This window comes from Akebia trifoliata, chromosome 16, assembly GCF_017979445.1.
Source record: "Akebia trifoliata isolate Shusen 1 chromosome 16, ASM1797944v1, whole genome shotgun sequence".
In the NCBI taxonomy this organism is placed as follows: domain Eukaryota; kingdom Viridiplantae; phylum Streptophyta; class Magnoliopsida; order Ranunculales; family Lardizabalaceae; genus Akebia; species Akebia trifoliata.
In genome coordinates this window covers 22,757,066-22,778,628 of record NC_141390.1, presented here as the reverse complement: position 1 = coordinate 22,778,628, position 21,563 = coordinate 22,757,066, and the positions used below count along the sequence as shown (strand labels likewise).

Below are 21,563 nucleotides of genomic sequence, written 5' to 3'. Positions count from 1 at the left end.
TTTGCTATTATTACACTATTGTTGCTCAATGTTGCAATGGTTACATTTATAAATATCATTTCTCTATAAAACATATTTTTTATCAACATGGATCATGAAAGATTTTCAAGATCAGAAAGCTGCTAAGATTTAAAATTTCTACGGATTTTCATAACTCAATAGTTAATTATGAAATTTGATCTTAAACATTGCAGCAGCCTCAAACACAAACTCCCATCATGATTCCCGATTACATCTATTTAAACACTCATACAGAATTTAAAACTATTACCCTTTCTAAATGTAATGCAAATTGACTAGATGCCAAAATTGCACATATTTAGCCTATAGATTTCACCAACATTCCTAATGCAGAAGCTAACATCATAAGACAGCTGAAGATGTGGATCCCTTATAGTGTTAGGAGACCCTAACGACATTAAGTTCCAGTTGTGTCACAGCCGCATTGATTGCATCGATCACCTCCATCTTCCCTTGGCTCACTGCCTCATTCATTGGTGTCCGCTCATAACTAACCAACACCCAACATCACAAGCATTAAAGATTAAACAAAGAGCATCTTTAATACACTAATAATGGCTTCAAAATTTGTTTTCAGGGTGGAAAATACATACCGACTTAGAATGGTTACATTCACTCCTGCCAGAATCAAATTCTTAACCACCTGAGAGAACATCTATCACTAAATTTGTATGAGGGATCAAATTGACAACCACAAGTAGGGAAGCAGGACTATCACCTCGATATGCCCATTGAGGCAAGTCCAATGAAGAGGTGTATTTTTCTCCACATTAGAAGCATTTAGATCCTGCATCACAGAATGAACTCTCAAACGTAGGTTCCCTAAAATGATTTGAGAAATTTTGGAGGACTTGAAAATTGTATATAAAGTATTAGAAAAACTATGTCGTGTTCCAGGCACAGATATTACTTTGGTCTTTAAGAACCAAAACTCAGACAAATCTCTCATCAGCCCATATAATAATTCATCAAAAAGATGTAAAACAAAATTCATTTAGGAAAAATAAAAATTTCAAAAGACAATGGAAGCCAAAGAATTTTTTTACCCAAAAACAGAAAGGATATGGAACTACTACAATGTGTAAAAGACAAGTACACTTTAAATTGAAGTAGTCGATATGGATAAGGGTAAGAAAATATGTTGTATTCAGGTACATTGATACCAACAGTGAGGCACCCAATAATAGAAGCAAGAGAGAAATCCTCACCACTCCATTTTCCTTTGTAACATTCTTCTCATTCCTTTGGCTACCATTATACAATAGCCATTATCTCATATAGTAATATTGTTGCACTTCCCTATTTTGGATAAACAAGCGAGCCAAAGGTAGGTTGTAGTCTGTTGGTGAAGTTTCGCAAGATGTTACCTTACACTCAAGCAATTCTTGTCTTTGACTAAGTGTGATTGTCACCTTCTACCACTTGGAAGCAGAAGCATGCTATACACAAGGGGCCACAACCCATGATGTACCATAGTGACACAAGCACCTCATTCATTCTAAACCCATCATCACCCTTCAAATTAAGGAGCTTTTCCAAGAAATAATGTCCCTAGACTGGAGAAAGTTCCAAAGTTTACATATATAAAAACCAAACAAGAAAAAAGTGAAACACAAAGAACACAATTTGAGATTATATTGTGGGAATGATCAATAGTTCAGCTCTAGTAGGGAGGCAGCATATACAATCTACACATAACATTCCATAAAACTCTCACTTGTAAAGCAGAGGGAATCATTCACCAATTAATGGTCTTGGACGATAGCACAGTGGTTGACATATTGCAATGCAACTTTGAGGTCCTCAATTCAAGAATGGTTTTAAAACTCGTTTTCACGTCTCATCTCGTCCATGAATGAGACTGAATCATCTTGGACGAGTTTCCGATACGTTTAAGCCACCTCGTTCAACAATGAGAAAAATGAACCACAGTTTTAAATCTCTTCCGACACGTTTGACCTGTCTATCCTTGTTGGTGGACGATACCTAGATGCATCGGACAAGTCATCTCGGTCTCGGGCGAGATTTTAAAACCATGGGTTCAAGTCCAGCTTACAATCAAAAAAAAAAAAAAAAGCTAAATATTTCCCACTTCTAGTATCTTTCAACATTTACTATTTTAAAAAATTATTGAAAGTCAGGAGGAACAAAAAGAATAAAAACAGAAAGTAATTAGTCAAACCAAATAAAACAATGCCAATTCCACAAAAATGCTTGTGAATGAACTGGATTGTTTTTTTTTTTTTTTTTTGTAGTTTTTATCAAACATGAAGCAATGTCGAATTTCTACTTAGCAATGAGACAGACAACAAGATGATTAAAGAAAATTAAACTAATCAACCAACAACACCACAACAATTAAACCAACAAACAGATAGAGAAAGTATATATTTCATCCAAATTTTTAAAGCAAAGGGGCGTACCGGAGTTTGGTTGGGTGTGAGCATAAAAAACATAGTACATTAGTGCAGCCCACAAGCCAAAGAGAATAATTGAAGTTGTCCAGTCTCCTCCATCCCCACCAGTTCCATTATCAAGCTTATTGTTCGTAAGTTGTGCAGAATTTAGCAGTGTACCATCCAAGAATTCAATGAAGTATGTTATAATGATGAACACAAAACCAGACTCCACTAGGCTGTAACTGCAAACCATACCTGCAGTAGAGATGCAATACCAATAGTTAAACAAATCTTCAAACCAGCCAACTGTTAAAGTATGAGTCAAGGCTTTGAAAGGTGACAATTTTCCATGGAACTTGGAGGATATGGTTGCAAAATGTTACACCTATTTCTTAGCTGCCCAACAAATTCAGAATTTTCACAAACAAAATTTAACTTCCACCATGCTGTCAACTCTGGCATGATGAGTCTCCTTCTGGAATGTTGTTTGGTAATTTAATTTGTACATCAATTTAGTTTAAATTTCCGTTGCATAATTAACAGATATTTTAGAAAAATTTACAAATTGAATCAAACAACTGATACAAACTCAAAAAAAAAAAATTAAAAATCAATGGTTCTCCAAAAAGTTAAGCATTTAGAGAATTTTAAAATGGGGTTTCACATGGATAACAATTAAGGATTTAATTTAAACACTAGAACTACAATCTTCTCAACAGAGAGATGTTTATTTCAAATAATTCTTACTAAAATACAATCAAAACCACTTCTACAAACTCAAAAAAAATCGCTCAATAGGTTGAACTAAAATAGAATCAAAACCATTTTCTACCTAGAAACCAGATGTAATTTCATGAAGTTCTTAATTTGAATCAATAATATAAGAAAAACCCACATTAGCATTCAAGAAAGTATTGAAAATTCAGATAATACCTATCTTCGTCGAGAGGGGAGTTGCAGCACACGTGAGCGAGAGTTGCAGCGCGGAGAAGAGAGGAATTTTTCAACGAAAGCCGTTCGTACGAGGGCGAGGTAGTTGCAGCGACAAAAAGGGCGAGAGAGAATGAAAGAGTGAGAGAGAGAGTTTCAGTGAGAGAGAGGGTTTGACAGAACTCTTTATTATTTCGTTCGATCGGGTATAAACGAGAGAGAATGAGAGAGTAAGGGAGTGAGCAAATGAGAGAATGAGAGAGTGAGAGAGAGGGTTTCGACTGCGATGAAGTTTGAAGAGAAAAGGGAAAAGGGATCGAGAGATCGAAGAGAACTCTCTGTTCGTTTCTGTCGGGTTTAAAGAGAAGAGGGACTTCGTACTAATTAACTTAATTTAGAGGGATGGCGCTGTAATATATATAAGTTATATCGTTTAAGTTAAACAGCGTCGAGATTCAATCGTGTCCGTTAGATCACGTTATATCTAACGGTCTGAAAATGTTTGCCAAACAGTTTGCCAATCCGTTAGCTAGCGAACGGGACCCATATATATATGGACAAGGTTGCATGTATCAAGGGACCATGTAGAGCATGGACCGAGGTCCACATTTGGGCCACATGGACTACCTTGTTGGTCCATATGAAAACTTGACCTCTTGTTTGTGGTTTAGATTGGGCTTGAAAAGAAAAAATCAAAACACCCCTCCCCCCACCCAAAAAAAGAGTATTTTTTTACATTAAATTTTGAGTTTAAAAATGGATTTGAACCCAGGATTTAAAATTTAAGTCTAACAATGAAAAAAATCTTTGTTTATTTGAGAGTGTTGTGATTTTGGAGCCTAATAGTACTGGTCAACAAGGAGGTCTGTGTAAATCAAGCCACGCCTTCATGCTCTGGTTGAGCTTGGTGGTGAGCTTGTGGGGGATTTGAGCGAAGCACCTAAAAGAAAATTTTCAAAGGTATTTTCATAATTTCACTAATATTATATAAAACCCTAGTTAAGTTTCTTGAGGAATTTATATATTTCTCGTTTCGGTGAAAGAGTGTAACCTATAACTGCAAGTTTTCTCTTCATAATGGAAGCAATGTGATCCATGGATGTACCTCAATCTAGAGGAAACTATGTAAAATCTTCATTTTTTTTTTCTGTGATTGCATCTTGTGTTTATTTTTTCAATTTGTTTTATTGTTTTGATTAGACTTATTTTCTGAACAACTAGTATTAGAGCTAAGTTTTGTTGAGAGCAATGGCTAAAGAGAAGGTAAGAATCGAGAAGTTCAATGGTTTAAATTTCGGACAATGGAAGATGCAAATTGAGAATGTTCTTTATCATAACGACCTTATCATCATTTAGGAGGAAAAATGAAAAAAAACCAAAGAGAATGACAGATGAAAATTGGGAGATTTTCAACGGAATATCCCTAGGCATCATTCGATTATCACTCGCTTTGTCTGTAGCTTTCAATATCTCTAAAGAGAAGACTACATCATATTTTATGGCCATTTTGTCAAAGATGTATGAGAAACCCTCTGTCTCAAACAAAGTTTTCTTGATGAAAAGGTTATTCAACATGAAGATGATCAATGGTGATATTATGACTGAGCATCTAAACGAATTCAATACAGTCACAACACAGTTGGAATCCATTGAGATTATCTTTGAAGATGAAATCAAGGCCTTATTGATTTTATCTAGATTAGAAAAGATAATTGGGATAATTTGGTAATGGCTGTGAGCAATTCTTCTAGTTACGAAAAATTAAAGTTTGATGATGTTGTTGCCGTCTTCTTAAATCGGGAAGTTCGTAGAAAATTTTCGAATGGTAAGGGTGATGTGTAGATAAATATGTCAAATGGGACATCTTTACAGTTGAACAATGTGAGACGTGTTCTATAGTTGAAAAGGAACTTGATTTCAGTACGACACCTTTGTAGAGTTGGGGATACTCACCACGTACTTAGATGATTCCTAGAAGATTACCAAAGGTGCTATGGTGATAGCCCGTGGCAAGAAAAATGACTCTTTATGTAACATCTAATACCTACAGTTTTATTACAGTGGCTTCTATAAGTGTAGATACTAATACTTGGCATCATAGGTTTGGCCACATGATTTTGGAAGGTCTCCAAAATTAGAGAAATTAGAGTTAGTTCACACTAATGTTTGAATGCTAGTCAAAATTTATTCTTAGTGATTCTCGATATTTTTTCACCTTCATTGATGACAATACAAGAAAGCTTCGGATTTATTTTCTAAAGAAGTCCGATGTACTTGGTGTGTTTAAGAAGTGGAAAGTCTTGGTTGAAAATGAAACTGGGTTAAAGTTGAAGTGTTTGAAGTCAAACAATGGTGGAGAATATTACAGTGATGAGTTCAAAGATTGGTGTGCAAAAATTGGGATTAGATGATTAAAAACTATTCATAAGAAGCCTCAATAAAATGACACCATAGAACGCATGAACCTAACTATTGTAGAATGCGCCAGAAGCATGAGGATACACGCTAGGTTGCCTACGTCATTTTGAGTAGATACTGTGAACACTACTGCATACCTAATCAACAGAAGACCTCCGGTTCCTTTGAAGTTTTGTCGGCCAAAAGAAGTTTGGACAGGAAAATAGGAAAAATTAATCTTATTTAAAAAAATTTAGTTGTACCTCTTATATCCATATTGATTCTGGAGAAAAGAGCAAGTTAGATATGAAGACTAAGAAGTGATTTTCATTGGGTATGGCATTGATGAATTTGACTATCGATTTTGGGATCATTAAAATTGAAAAGTCATTAAAATTAAAGATGTCATTTTTAATGAAAATGAAATGTATACTAAAAATGTGGAAAAAAGATAAGCTCATAGAAATTCCAAGGATGATAAGCATGTTGAGCTTAATGATGCATCATCTAGGAATGTGTTTAGGTTTGTGGATGAAAATAGGTAAGAGGAACCAAGAGATCCTCTTAATCAGATTCATCCACTTGATCGTAGAAGACCTACTAGCACTACTAGAAAAGAGACTTATACCGACGGTTAAATACGTCGCTAAATCTACACAAGCCTGTTGCAAAATATTATACCGACGGATAGGTTTTTTGTCGACACTCGTCAGAGATGGTCGCATCGGTATTTGTTTTAGCGACGGCATAATAAAATTACCGTCATTGTATCCCTTATTATCTAGAAAAATTTAGTGCGGAAATTTATTTTTCATCAGTTGTTTACATCTTTACCGACAGGAGTATTTGCCATCGCTATATGTTTTACCAACAGACTTTGTAAGTCCGTCGGTAAATGCTATTTTGTGAAAAAAAAAAAAAATTTGAAATGCCAACCCAGCCCTACTCCCACCCCACTATAAATTAAATTCTCTCCTCAAATTCAAACGCCTCTAGGAGCTAATGCACTGCTGTCCCCAAACACAGCATTACCCACCAATTACAAGCACAACTGTTCCAGGAACTAAGTCTTGAAGACTTTTACCATTGGGAGACATTATTCGCGATGCAAGCAACCACCTACAATCGTAAATTTCACTAAAGATAGATTCATTAAAAAGCTGAAAGAGAACACACCAATAAAGCATTCTTCTTGAGTCCTCAAAACCCTATTTATTCTCGCCTTATTTTGATGATTTACCTATGATCAGGAACAGACTATCACAATATAGAATATAGAAAAGCTGAATTACAACATTAATGAACTGTAACAGAAGAAAATCATGAATCAAAAACTAACAAGAGATAATATACTATTTCTTTCTATGAAGAGTCTGACCAAGATATTAATCCAAGGCGCCAAAGAATATCACAAAGGAAGACCTCTTTGGTGAGATCATTCCTAGCAGGCATGGGACAAAAAAAATGCCTAATAAAATAGATAAATTCCTTTCACTACAAAGCCGAAGATTAGGTTATTACAGTCCCCTACCCACACACCAGTAACCAGACTTGTACAAAAAGAAACAAATGGAGCAGACCTATATCAAAAAATTGAAACAAAAGAATAATAATTTAGACCCCAAACAAGGCTAGGAGGACAATTGCACACTCAGATGAGGTATTAAAGGAAGAAGGATTAGAAGATTTACTCTAGAAGGAGACGTAAGACCTCATTAACTTGGCCTCCTTGAGCACAGATGGATCCTTGATCAGCATATTGAGTTGCTATAAAGAGTCCATAAATCATAAATAGCGCATCTCCCAGCATTTACAACAAATTGCAGATTTACAGCAACTATTTCTGAACAAGTGCTTCCCTTGAATTGTGAATGAATTCACATGCAAGTACTCATCTAAGTGAAATAGTCTTGGTGAAGAATTGTGACAAATTCGGCAGATAGCCCATCTTTATCCTTTTGCTTCCATAGTTCCCCATTCCCTTGGATATGCCATGATATTCTAGGAGATAGTGGTGAATACAAATCTACATGTGTTGGGAGAAAAAAAACAATCATTTATCACTTGAAATAAGTGCAAGGATTATTGAGTTTAAGCATTGCTCTTCTTAAAACAAAAGCTAGAAATTTATCAACTCAAGGAGTTCCTAAGGCGCTTGCAACAAGATTTTTTTTTTTTCTTTTTTTGCTTACATTCTTTCATGACATCAGGAAAATTACTTGCATTATCCTAAAATACAATCTGTAATAGAGGTCAAAAGACATCTTCAATGTGGTGAATCAAGTATCCTAGTTACAAGATTTAAGAACTTCGACACTTCAAAATAGAGTTTTGGATTAACTTTCTCAATTCAGATTTAATTCCCTCAAGAGTTTAAAGAGTATGCATTAGTGTTCATCATCATCATCATCATCATCATATTGTTTTAAGAACTCACATCTTTGTATGCGACTAGTGATCACTCAAAACTTCTCTTGGAAGTAATGGTTGCATATTCACCCCCTCTTGAAAATCAAGGTAGGATATTACATGCCCAACCTAGAAGAATGGGTTTCTTAACTTTCTTTGAATTCCTAGGTAAATCCTATACCATAACAATTGCCATAAATAAGATGGGATAGATTAACACATCATACATAAAATCCATTTGAAGCAATTTATGCAAGTTGTGTACAGGTAAATGCACAAAATACTTGTAATTGGAGGATCTGGTTCTCTGGTACTATGCAACACTGTAGTACCCGACAACACAATTATAAATCCACAGAGCTCTGATGCTATACAGCTCACACTCTGACCAGAGTAATCCTATAATTAACAACAAACTTAATGAATTTGCTGAAAAGCATACATGAGGGGTTCACAAGGCTGATTTTTAGTGTGAATATTCTCCTCACTAATAAGGTCACTTCCATCACAAATATCAGCTCATTCTAAAACTTATCAACCTCATCAATTGTGAACTTAAAGTAGATTAGGATTTCAATAGTCCAGATTCTTTTAAATTATATGTTTGATATGTTACAATGAGCTATTTTAAAAAATTGAAGGTGAAATAGGCAGTCACAGGGTTAGAAGTGTTGAGTTTTTTTTTCCGTGAGGATGGCTTCCTCTCTAAAAATCAACAAACAGAACTCCTAGTCCTATGAGAAATGAACTCAAGGTTAAGGGTGAAATGTGCAGTACAAAATGTTCAATTTATATAGTTAGAAATTTCAGAATGGGCAATGAGACCATGTAAAAAACCGTGCAAGAAAAACCCAAAATACAGACAAGATAGTCTATACATACTCCCTATTTGTACTCATGCTTGCAGGGGCAATCAACCTTAAGAGGCAATCAACAAAAACGTGCAACTCATTTTGACATTCCAAGACTAGTGAAAAGCTAACTTGGAATTGAAAAATCTGTATTTTTCATTTAACCCATTGCTTAGGAAAACCCTTTTTACACAATAAAAATTAGAATGTGCTGATATGTTGTGACTAATATGATTGTGTTGAGCATAATTCACTGTGTGGTCCAACATCAATATATGTCCTATATGGGTCTCCCACTTGGGAAGTAAGAATAGGGAATAAGGATAGACCAACTCTATATATATTGGTGTAGTGTATGTGTTCATCAGTATTTACCTTAAACATTATAACATTTGCAAAAATTGTGAGAGAAGTGAACATGGCATAATAAATAGGAGACACAACTGCAGTGTTGAAGGTATCCAATGCCTGGAGACATGCCAAACTCAACAATTAAACTACATAGTATTTTATACAGTAAACAAACTACAACGCCACAACGCCAAGCTAGTAGATGCATTTTTGAAATTGCAAATAGATATAGGATGAAACTATTACAATAGTTGAAAGGCCTTTTCCGCAAATCTATTTAAAGCAATCGATTAGCAACGCAATACTAAATTTCAAATTTTCTTCAACAAAATTGAATGAGGATTCATATAAAACTAGAATCATTTAAAAGAAAAAAAAAAACTAAAATAGCTTTTTAGATAAAACTCACATTAACAAAAATCTCAAACCAAATAAGAAAAATAAAAAAAGTGAATAATTTGAGGTAATCGATCTATACCTGAAGATCGAAATAGAAAACCCTTTTCGATCTCCTTTTGATTTACCTCAAATAACCTCTTGATTCAGCACGATTTCTAACGATTTTGTTGAACGAATCGACTACCACGAACTAATCGATTACAAATATATTCTCCTTTCGATCTACCCCAAAACAAACCTTCTGAGTCAACTCGATCTCTTCGGTCTCTAACGATTTTGCTGAACGAATCGACTGCAATGAACTAATCGACTACAACTCTATTCGATCTTCTTTCGATCTACCCCAAAACAACCTAGAATCGAAGAAGATCGACTGCAACGAACTCCTAGACTGCAACTCTATCCAATTTGTGAGAAGATCTATGCCAAAACAACTCTATTCTATTTTCAAAAGAGGAATTCTCGTCTCTCTCTTGTTGGTTGAAGGAAATAAAAACTGAGTAAACACGTTTAATTGAGGAAAATAGAAGATGAGGAAGAAAAAAAGGGAAAACTAACTCTACACCGACAAAAAACCTTTTTGTCCGTCGCTCTAGTGCTCTACTACCGACGGATGGAATTTTTCCGTCGCTAAATATCAATTTTCCTGGAGTGTAGAGCTACACAAGAAAAGACTCCAACTCAATATATTTCTTCTATACATTATTTACTACTAACTGACAATGGTAAACCAGAATGTTATGATGAAACTATGGAGGTTGAGACCATGGTTAAATGGGAACATATGATGAATAATGAGATGGACTCATTATCCACAAAATCAAACTTGGATTTGATTGAACTACTTAAGGACAAAAAGACTATGCACAATAAGTGGGTTTACAAGCTAAAAGAACATGATGAAACCAAGAGATACAATGCCAAATTAGTTGTGAAGGAATTTCAACAAAAGATAGGTATCGATTATACATAGATTTTTTCTCCTGTTGTGAACTTATGTACCATCAAATCTGTTTTGAGTATTGTTATAGCAGAAAACTTACATCTAGAGCAGCTAGATGTGAAGACAGTTTTTCTTCATGATAACTTCAATAAAGATATTTACAGTTTTATTTCCATGATTGACTGACTTGAATATATCTATCTTCACTTCTTTAGGATTCTCATATTTATATAACACAAAAACAAAAACAAATAAATGGATGGAATGAATTGAGAATAACGTGTCTAATTTTTTGCCACAACGTTTTGATGGTCGTGTTTTCTAAATTGAAATTACATGTCTGCCACTATAAATTATAGTTGCATAATTACCATTATAATCCTTCTATTCTATATATATTTGCTGAATTTAATTAAAAAGTACTTAATAGCATGTTATTAAGTTGAAAATAAGAATTTTCTTTATTTATAATACAATGAAGTAGAGCAATTGGCAGTTCACACTTTAAAGACAACAAAAGTCATCATCTTTTATTAGAGTTGATACTGAAGTAATGGGACAAACATCCTTGTTTGACAAGTAATATGGATATTTGCTTTTTTTTTTTCTTCGTTTAATAAGAAAGTTTTTCATTCCCTTACAATTCTTTCATTCTCAAGACCATAGGTCGATTCATTAATTGATTATGTTTTCATATACCTAAATGCCCTCAAGACTTTCTGCTTCAAAACACGTAATCTTCAACCCTTGGATATATTTTTTTTGAAACAATGACTCTGCAAGCCCCTTTTTAAAAAATATTAAAAATAATAATTATACCAAAAAGTCCCACACAAATTTACCCATATTTTATAGTGCTTGGGGCATCCATTGCAACCTGTTTGGCCTAGTTCTCTCTAGGTACTCCATTTGTCCATCATATCAAGAATGGTCAAGTTCATAAAAGCAATATATATCTAATTAAAAATAATATAACAACTTTTTTATTAATCAAATGAAATAATGGAAATTATGTAATTTAGTGAGAAGTAAGGATTTTTTTTAATTTTATTTTTATTAATGCAATAATTGTCACTTTAAAGACTTCAAAAGTATAAAAAGTCCTTATTTTCTATAAATATCATGGTTGGGGTAATGGGACAAGACCCATGTTGGAAAACTCATAATAATGGCGATTCGATATGTTAGTTGAAAATAAAGATTTTTCTTTAATGCAATAAAGTATAGTTCTAGACATTCTAAAGACTAAAGAAAGTATAAAAGGTCCTCACTTACTATTACGATTGCTAGATGAGACCGGTATTGGATAAATAATAAGTGTATTGCTGATTTTCTTTGTAACACCCCGAATTTTTAAGTCATATCTCAAGAAAAAATAAATAGTGGAATTTTAAAAAAATCTTGAAAGTGGGACTTAGGGGTAAAATTTTAAAATGTTTCTGATCATTTTTAATGGAATCTGACCTCACCATTGAATTCAAAATGATCGAAAAACATACTTTAGCCTGTAAGTACACTCAAATGCGAGTCCGAATATAAAAGTTGCAAAATCCTCGATTACCGGGTCGGACCAGGCTAAAACAGTGACTTTTTGTTATAGTAATAATTTTTAAAATTTGATCATACCATTGGGTTCATAACGAAAAATTATTCAATATGGACTATTTATTTGTTATTTTTGGAGATCAGGAAGTCGAATTATCGTCAAAAAACGAAAACGACATCAAGTTTAAGGGTCACCTCAGGCTAAAAATGTAAATTTCTGTTAGAGACAAGATTTGTAGAAATTGACTACATCATTAGATCCGGAACAAAAAATTAAGCGAAATAGAGTATTTATTTGTCAATTTTGGAGTTCGGATGATCAAGTTATCATCGATCAAAACAATAGGCGAAATACCAAATTTGTCCCAAATTTCATTTAAATAATATTTTAATTTTTTTTTAATATATCATCTTCCCCAACTTGTCAAACAGCCGAGACATACGAAACAAAAACAAAAAAATTTATTTTTTTTACAAACTTCCACCTTAGATCTCGTGCAAATGGCTCACCGTAGACGACCGACGCAGAAGGGAGAAATGTCCGCAGCTTCAACATCTACAAAACCCACCCAACCTTTCTTCGTTTCACTTTCTATTTCAACCGATATCGTCAAAAATCAACCGTATTTGGATACGAAAATTTTGAAACTTTGACCTCGGATTTCGTCCGTTTCGGGGTCAAACCGTCTTCCGACGCAGAAGGGAGAAACGTCCGCAGCCTCATTCTCTACATAACCCACCCAAATTCCTTCCGTTTCTCGTGTTTTTCACCCCGTATAGTCAAAAATCAACCGTATTTTTATACGGAGATTTTCGTAACTTCGACCTCGATTTTCATCGATTTCGGGGTCAAACTGTCTTTCGCCGTAGAAGGGAGAAGAGACAAGCACATCGAGATCTTCTAAACCACCGGGCCGATTTTGAAAATCAACCGCTTCGAAGTTCGATCCGTCTTGATTTCCGTGCCGATCGTCTCGATTTCCGTGCATATGCTTTGATCCTTTCGCCTAGACATAGTAAGGAACTCTCAATTTCTATTAATAATCGTAGATTGTGAAAATTGCATTTAGAATTTTATTGAAAAATTTTGATGTATTTCCGACATATAGAATTATTTTGTTATTTCAAAAATTCACGCTAGAAATTGCATGTTTGATATGTTTAATTGTATTTTTAACAAATTATACGTGGGTAGGGTATTTTAACAGGTTATTTCCATAAATTAGGTCTTGTGCACTGCTCGGACCCCGTTTTGATATAAAATTTGTTTTCTTTTTCAATATTATTGATAAAAAAATAAATTATTTAGTTGGAAAATGTGATTTAATATTCAATGAACTCATATTGAGTTGATGAATATCAGAAAATGAATGTTTTATTGAAGAGATTGAAAATTGTAAAAATCGAAAATAGGGGAAAAGGGTATGAAACGGTAAAATGTCAGAATCACACCCGAGGGGTAATGTCTGCATTTTACGTTGTGTTGTGTGCAGGTTGGTGAACAGATATCCAGGGATAATATTGTTGGTTGCATGTTTATTTAAATTTCTGTTAGCGCGAGGCGCTGTTTACATTTCCGTTTTGTTATTTATTTTAGGCCGGGTGGCCACACTTGAATGGTAGGAAATTAGATATCTATTATCAACCTTGTATTGTTAATTTCTCTTTGATTTTCAAATGAAAATAATATATATGTAGCTATTTTGTGAGCTGTTAAAGAGTCTGTGAATGCCTGAAGGGATAGTGCGTCATATCATCCGGAGTGGTGTACTATCTTGAGATGTACGATAGGGACCACCAAACTCATATGTGGTATGGGACGCGTATAAGAGTGGAGTCACAACTGGAATCCGGGATATTCCTCTCTATCTTTACCAGTGAACTTGTACTGTAAAGGTGGTCGTATACAAATAGTTTGTATATTTGGGAATCACATGTACGCCTGATAGGCATAGACGAAGATGATTAGTCAGTGATCACTAACAATCTATAGTAGTCGAACGTTCTGACACATCGAAAAGAGACCCATTGCTTACGGTCACGTCAAACGGCCAGCCTGAGCCGGATAAATGGTCAACCAAACGTGGTAAGGGCAGCGACCGACCACAAAATCAGGAACTAAAAGCCAGAGAAGAATTGTAACATCATGTCCCGACTGGGAACGATCCAGTCGTGAATCCCAACTCTCTAATTCCAATACTCCACCATTGTGTATTATGTATCTGTTGCTTTACTTTGATATATAAAATGAAGTGCATGTTTAATGTTTTCATTTGATCAATTAGATTTGTACATAAAGAAAATGGTATAGTGAGTACTGTTGATTGATGTAATGTCAGTTTTAAAATGTTTAGTTGCTCATCCCTGGCAATATGTACCAGTTAATTGTAGTTTATTATGTAAAACTTTGATTATTTTAAAATGATTCAGTATGCTTATTCGTTCATGCTAGGAGAGGTTATTGGCAGAAATTGTTTGTTTCCCTACTGGATAACCATTGTTACTCACCCTTTCCTTCCCTATTTTTTTTAGTTTCAGATTCAGAGTTTGGCGAGGCAAGTATAGAGTACGAATGAGGATCATCTGATTGGTCAGATAGACAACCAGAGTTCGTCACCTGGTAAGTACTAGCGCTATACCCCCTAGTGGTGTTAGTTTCCCCCAGGTAGTCTTATGGATTCTGTCTTGAGTGTTAGGATTTTTGTTAGAGTGAGGAATTTTGTATAATCCTGTATTCTGGTTATTCTTCCGCACTCTGATCTTTCGCACGTTATTAGATGTATATAGGCTTCCGCTAGTATTATATTTTATTTGTTATATGCAGGATTGTATGTCGTTTATCAGGTGCAGGTTAAACGTCATGGAATGCTAATATAAACAGAGGAGACCATGCCGAAATTTCGAGGTGCCACCTAGTACCTCGAGATCTAACATGGGGATTTGTGTTGGCGTTCGACGGGGCGTCACATTCTTCCATGCCTATTATAGCTCTTCCCACTAAGATACATTTTTTTATATCAGAATCATCAATGACCATCACAAAATAAATAATGACAATTGGGCAATTTAATTAAATTATGGACTTTACAATAATGGAATGAGGCTATGGAGTTAAAGACTACACAAATTACGAAAAATCATCTTATTTTAGGGAGACCATTGGGGTATGGGGTAAGGTCCATGTGCACAAATAATATGTAAGTTATTCTACATTATTGCAATAAGAGAGTGTACTTGGCATTCTAAATATTACAAAAGGCATAAAAATCACCATCTTTCTTTAAGGTCGCCATTGGAGGGACAGGGCTCATGTTTTAGACACGTGATTGGGGTATTATTTATTTTCTTTAACAACTAAAGGCCCCTTGTAGAGCACCTGTCTTGTTCCAACGAAAGTACAATGAGACCCTTTAGTTGTGTGTGGAGTATCGAGTGTTGAACAAGGTCACCGTGACGAAAAAGTATCCCATTCCACTTATTGCCAACCTATTCAATCAGCTTGGATCCACCAAGTATTTCTCCAAGCTGGATCTAAGATCAGGGTATTCTCAAGTGCGGGTAACCGATGGAGATGAGCCAAAAAGTAAATGTTCAACCCGATACAACGCGCAAGAATTCTTGGTCATGCCTTTCGACTTGACTTGTTACCCACTTTTATGAATGAGTTCTTCTGGAAATACATCGACAAGTTTTCTGTGGTCTATCTTGACGATATCGTGGTGCACAACTCCACATTGGAAGGGATTTTTTTGTCAGTATTATCAATTAATGTTTCCAAAAAAATATAAAAGATAATGACATTCATATAATTTAATTGAAACTATGCATCTTACAATGATTAAGATGTTATGGTTACCATTTTGTTTCACTACAAATAAGAAACAAATGCATTACAGTACCTAAATCAAAAGAATGATAGTGTCCAAGAAACTTCAACAATAAAAACAAATGCACTCGTTAAGGTTTGCATCTAAAAATACACAACTGGACCTATTCCAAGTTTATATTTAATCAAAGGAAAAAAAAATCATACATACCAATGAGCACATTGAATCATTAATTTTATTATCATATTTATACGTACGTTTCCAAAGTTTTGGTGAATATTTGAGATACCACCCTCTATTTTCAAACTGATAACATACCCTTTGACCTAAGCCTTTTCTTAAGAAATTATTGGAAAATGATCTAAATACCCTCATCTTTCAAGCTCTAACAAAACACTCTATGATTTTTCTCGCCAAAATCTATCATCTTTACCCTCATCTTCAACCCTTAAGATTTTCTCACCTTCAACCTTCAATCATTAAGAACAAATAGGATTTTTCATAAAATCAAAAATGTAAGATGACAATTTTGGAGTAAAAAAAAAAGGTTTTTTACAAGAGATTGAAAACAAGGTTGAAGAGGTAAAATATAATTTACCACGGAAGTTGAAGAGCTTGAAGATGACCGAGCTTTTAGGAAAGCATTAAGGGTTTTTGGCTAAAGGTTGAAGATGAGGCCATCCAATTCATCTTTTGTTAGTCTTCCAAATAAATTGAGGTCAAGTAGGTGCATCAATTTGAAAATACAAGGGATATTTCAAATATTTGCCAAAATCGTGAGAGGTATGTCAAATCTTGGGGATTCCTTTGCAACTTGATTGGTTTCGGTCATTTGTTGATAAGATTAAGAACATGTATAATTAAAATTGTTGTGATAATCTGACTCTCTTTTCTATGCTCCCTTCACAAAACCGTAGATCTTTTGCTTCGGGATACACAAGGACAAAGATTTTTGTTTCTTTGAACTACCATGTCGAAGAGTGTACACAACAGAGTGTCAGATTAGCACAATTCTAATTAAAAAATGAAAAAAATACTAGATGGTAGGGACATTTTTTTCAATTAATGCATCCTGACTTTTTGAGCGATAGCTTAACAACCTAGTTAGTAAAATATTTCTTTCTTAATGCCCCTTGACCTCTATCAAACTTTAAACTAGAAACCGTCGAGTTCAACAAGTCAAGTCATTGAGATCAATTATTAAAATCGTTCAGATTGATGATTTGATTTATCGATCTCTGTGGGGAATTTCTTCCAATAGTCAGTCTCTAGATGATTGGCTCAATGCTAAAAATTAATGAGTACTAGAAATGGTCTCAAAATATGAGGAAAAACATTTCAAGGAACCCAAAAGGCAAGATATTGTTTTGAACTCTAAGAATTCAAAGGCACTTCAATGAATTTTCAACAGTGATTAACTTCAAGGTTCACATGACCCACAAAATTATGAAAACTTTATAAAGAAATTAGGATATATGTAAGTAAAAAATATTTAATACTCAAATAAAATCATTGGTTATATGATCCTTGACTGAATAGTACACTTGAGGTACGCAATAGATTAGATCCTATTGGGAAATCATAGTTTATAAAAGTTATGTTTGAGATTTGAATGCATAAAAAATCTAACAATATTGAATTCACATTTGAAATATATAATTATCTTTGGAACTTCCATTGCTCTCCATGGGATTGACTAAGATCCCTTAATAAAGGGAAAAACAAAACTTGAGTCAAAAGTAACTCTAATTATTTGAGTAACGAGTCTTCATCAATGGATTTCATATTTATAGGATGATTTAGGACATGCTCTGCTTTTTTTTACTTTGATGGGCTGGATTGTACTACAATATATCATAAAAATTTCTTACCACCCCAAGCTTTATAGATACAGAATTTCTTACCACCCCAAACCTCATAGATACTGAGTTTCTAGTCAAGCGTAAAAAATTTCTTGAAGGTTGTTTACTTGCTTTTATATTTTTTTGTATTTATTGTAATTTTTATATATTTTTGGGAATTTTTTTAAATTAATTGAGGCTTACACCTCACCTCAAATACACCTTAAGCACTTTAAAACACTGAGTATTTGAGGCTCAAGCCCAAACCAATGTCTATTTGCATTTTTTATTTATATTGGACCTAGCTTCTATAATCCTTCTTGTTCATCATTGTTGTTGGTGTCTTGGTGAAGCCATTTTCTCATGAGAGCTTGATTTGCTTCACTTAAATTAATAATGTCAAATCTCCCTTTTAGGAGTGGCACACCACCCAACATCATCTCACAAGTTCAACATACCATGTCTGAAAAACTCTCCAAAATAATCTAATCTAATATTTTAAAGCCGAAAAGCACCCAACTTCCTAATTATCAAGAAGACAGTTGCAATAGAACAACAAAACACAATATACAATGCATATAGGTATAAGATTATACTTAAGAATTAAAATTACTAGATCGCTATACTATCAATAGGACACAAACTTATGTCAGCTTCATTCCTAGAGAAAACTAACCAATGAAATTTAACAAAACAAGCCGAGCAATCGTCTAAAATTTACCAAAGGTGAATAATTATGTGAATGTACCTCTGACACCTTTTCTGCCTCTTCAATAAACGCAATCCAAGCATTAAAGTCCAAAGAATTTGCTCTCACTACACTCCACTATCACTCTTCCTCAGTAGAAATTGCTAGAAAAAAAATGATTAAAAATTAGTAGGCTAATAGATTTAACCTGCAAAAGAGAACCAATTTTAACAGTGTAATTATATATGTATAGGGGTATTCTGGTAATTTTTATGCATTCTGGTTGCATTATCAACCTTAAGGGCATTCTAGTCATTTTACCCTACTACAGCAGAATTTAGAAGCTGTATCAAACAGTCCACAGTCAGATTCTAGTCAACAGTACAGCAGTTTTAAAAAGCTCTATCGAACAATTTTTTCAGCTTTTCAGATTCTGACAGCAAATTCAGACAGCAGATTCAGACAGCAGAAGCTGACAGCAGTTTTAAGAAGTTGAATCAATCAGCACCTTAGTAAGATTTGAAATCTTACAAAGTCAGTAAGGGAAGTGTTTTTTTTAATGCAAAAAAAGTACTCTCGCCCAGGTAGTAGAAGCCATAGGAAAGCAAAACGCCGGACAGTCCAACGATTAAAAAAAAAAAAAACAGCATGTTAAATTGACTTTTGTAATTTCTTAAAAAATAGTATTTTTTAAGTAATTTGATTACATTAAAAAAAAAAAAAGTAATGACATAAATGTAAGCATTAAATATGAAATACAAGTTAAAAATAGTACGAAGGCTGGATGTATGACCAATAAAACAAGAACTTCTAAATGGAAACCATACAAATATGGAAAATATGCATGTCATTCACTGACTCTCTGAACCACTGGAAATGATTGCCAATTTTCGTGCATGAAGTCCCAGTTTTTCCCAATGACGTATTAAAAGGATATCAGGCATGTTTCAAATCTAATGAAGATGAAACAAAGGTCATACTAAGCTTACTGCGAAAATGACCATATTGGTGAACTATACAAAAATCCACATAATTTTATCTTCTTAGTAAATTAAAGCACATACAACAGTTAACAGTAGTTTGATCTAAGGTTTTAATGTTTCCTTTCCTAACCAAACGTCCACATTAATTAGTGATTCAACGTGAATCAAGTGCACTATAAGCATAGGTCATCACCTGGTTGTTTAAGTGTAACCAATGCACAATTACAACAAATATATGATTTTCATAAGAGATCTTCATTAAGTTAGAGATAATGAAGAAAGATATACCAAGACCCTCCTCAAAATGTTGCTCTGCAACAGCTACACCAGTATCATTTGAAGCATTTCCATTCACATCAATTCCTGTTTGGGTGAAATCTCTAACTTCACTCATGCCATTTCCATTAACAGAATAATCATAACTACCCACTTGAGCTGATTCCAGAACTGCATTTTCCTGGCTAACAAGATTCTCACTAGTATCAACCACTCCAACAGTTGGCTTAGCATCATATGTTGATGTAACAGGGGCTCGTGGCATAACTGAATCTGAGTCCGTTTTGTATGCATTTCCGACACCAAAATTAGAACACTATCAGACACGGAATAAGTCGTGTCTGTTGAAATGGCAGCACCAGAAGTCGGATCTCCGGCAGCCCCAGTACCCAATGCACCACTATCAGGAATAACATCTGAGCTTGAGACATTGTAGTCAGTTGATGGGTGTTCCATGGAAGCCGACATTTCAACAACAGTTTCACTGTCGCCCATTTTAATTGTGAATGTAAACATATGCCTTTAGAGTTAACTCTGCAAGATTACAAACCAATGTCTTCAAAACACTCATCACTATCGAAAAATAAATATGCAGAATATAATTTTCACAATTTGGGTAATAACAATGAAATTATTGCAGAGGTGGAACCCTTTCTTGATGTTCCTTATTTTGACAATCATGTTTTCCCTTTCTTTCCAACAAAATACATTGTAAATAAATCCAAATGTCAAAACATTTCAAAAAAAGAACGTCTTTCATAAGAACACTGACACTATCGAAATCAAAGAAGATGAATTAAAATTTCACAACTTTGGTAATAATAAAGAAAATGTGGCATAAGTGGGAGCTTTGTTTGATGTTCCTTGACGTTTAACCATCAGCCATCACGTTTTTCCTTTCATCCCCGCAAAAAAGAATCAAAATGTACAAATCCACCTAAATCTTTAACTCAATTGCACGAAATTAGTAAACAAAGTACTCAATTGATTCTAAGTAAAATTTAGTGTGGATTGCACTAAATTACTCAATTACACCAACAAACTATGCCAATTCTAAATACAACATTAAATCGACATCGTTAACTCGTTATTGAGTCAATGTTGATAGCAGAACTACAATGTGTTAGGGTTTAAATTCAACGGGTTGTACTTGCATCAACATCGAGCGACAAAAGGGATTCAGATCCAATAACAGAAAAATAAACAAGAATCATAGGCTCCAACACAATAAACTAGAATAAAGTCTAAATCTTCAGAAAGAAAACTAGGGTTTTGAAAGCCAAAGCTCGGTCCAAACTATCTACAGAGCAAAAAAACAAGAAAATAAAAGCTAGAAACACTTGCGAGTAACCCTAAAGGAGAACTTTCTTGCGCTTGAGATAAGTTCAGAATGGAGACGAAGTGATTGGCAGAAAGATGCTTCTCGTTTTGATATTTGGCGAGGAAAGAAAAAACAGGGGAGATAGGCGAGAGATGAGAAGTGAGACTTTTATATAAGAGAGCTGTTATTGGCACCCAATTTTTAGTTATTACACCCACTTTATTAAATTATTTATCACACCTCAATAATAAATTAAAACCTACGATTTAAACATTAGAAAGGTTTGGCTCGTATTATAATCTCAAAACATCAAAACATTCTTTCGAACAATTTCAGTAGTTGTTTCTAATCATAATTAGGCTCATATAAAATCATAAACCTA

At 34.2% G+C, this 21,563-nt stretch overlaps 1 protein-coding gene across 5 annotated transcripts; it reads right to left on the bottom strand.

Annotated features, from left to right (window-relative positions):
* Positions 1–232: 232 nt before the first annotated feature.
* Positions 233–21,315, bottom strand: LOC147382911 (serine/threonine-protein kinase VIK-like). 5 transcript variants are annotated; one of them, XR_015173213.1, is made up of 9 exons: positions 19,873–21,315; positions 18,662–18,765; positions 9,383–9,475; positions 8,441–8,555; positions 7,439–7,773; positions 2,445–2,675; positions 740–808; positions 615–664; positions 233–511 (listed from the first exon to the last, which is right to left on the bottom strand). XR_015173213.1 is itself a non-coding variant. In XM_086427095.1 (6 exons), the coding sequence occupies exons 3-6, from the start codon at positions 2,475–2,477 to the stop codon at positions 400–402; spliced, it is 264 nt and encodes an 87-aa protein (XP_086283221.1). In that variant the 5' UTR covers positions 2,478–2,675; positions 18,662–18,765; positions 19,873–21,315; the 3' UTR covers positions 233–399. The 5 variants fall into 4 exon arrangements, 1 of the variants encoding a protein (XP_086283221.1); XR_015173215.1 differs by lacking the exons at positions 7,439–7,773; positions 8,441–8,555; positions 9,383–9,475; XR_015173214.1 differs by lacking the exons at positions 233–511; positions 615–664; positions 740–808; positions 2,445–2,675 and having other exon boundaries at positions 7,636–7,773.
* Positions 21,316–21,563: the final 248 nt, after the last annotated feature.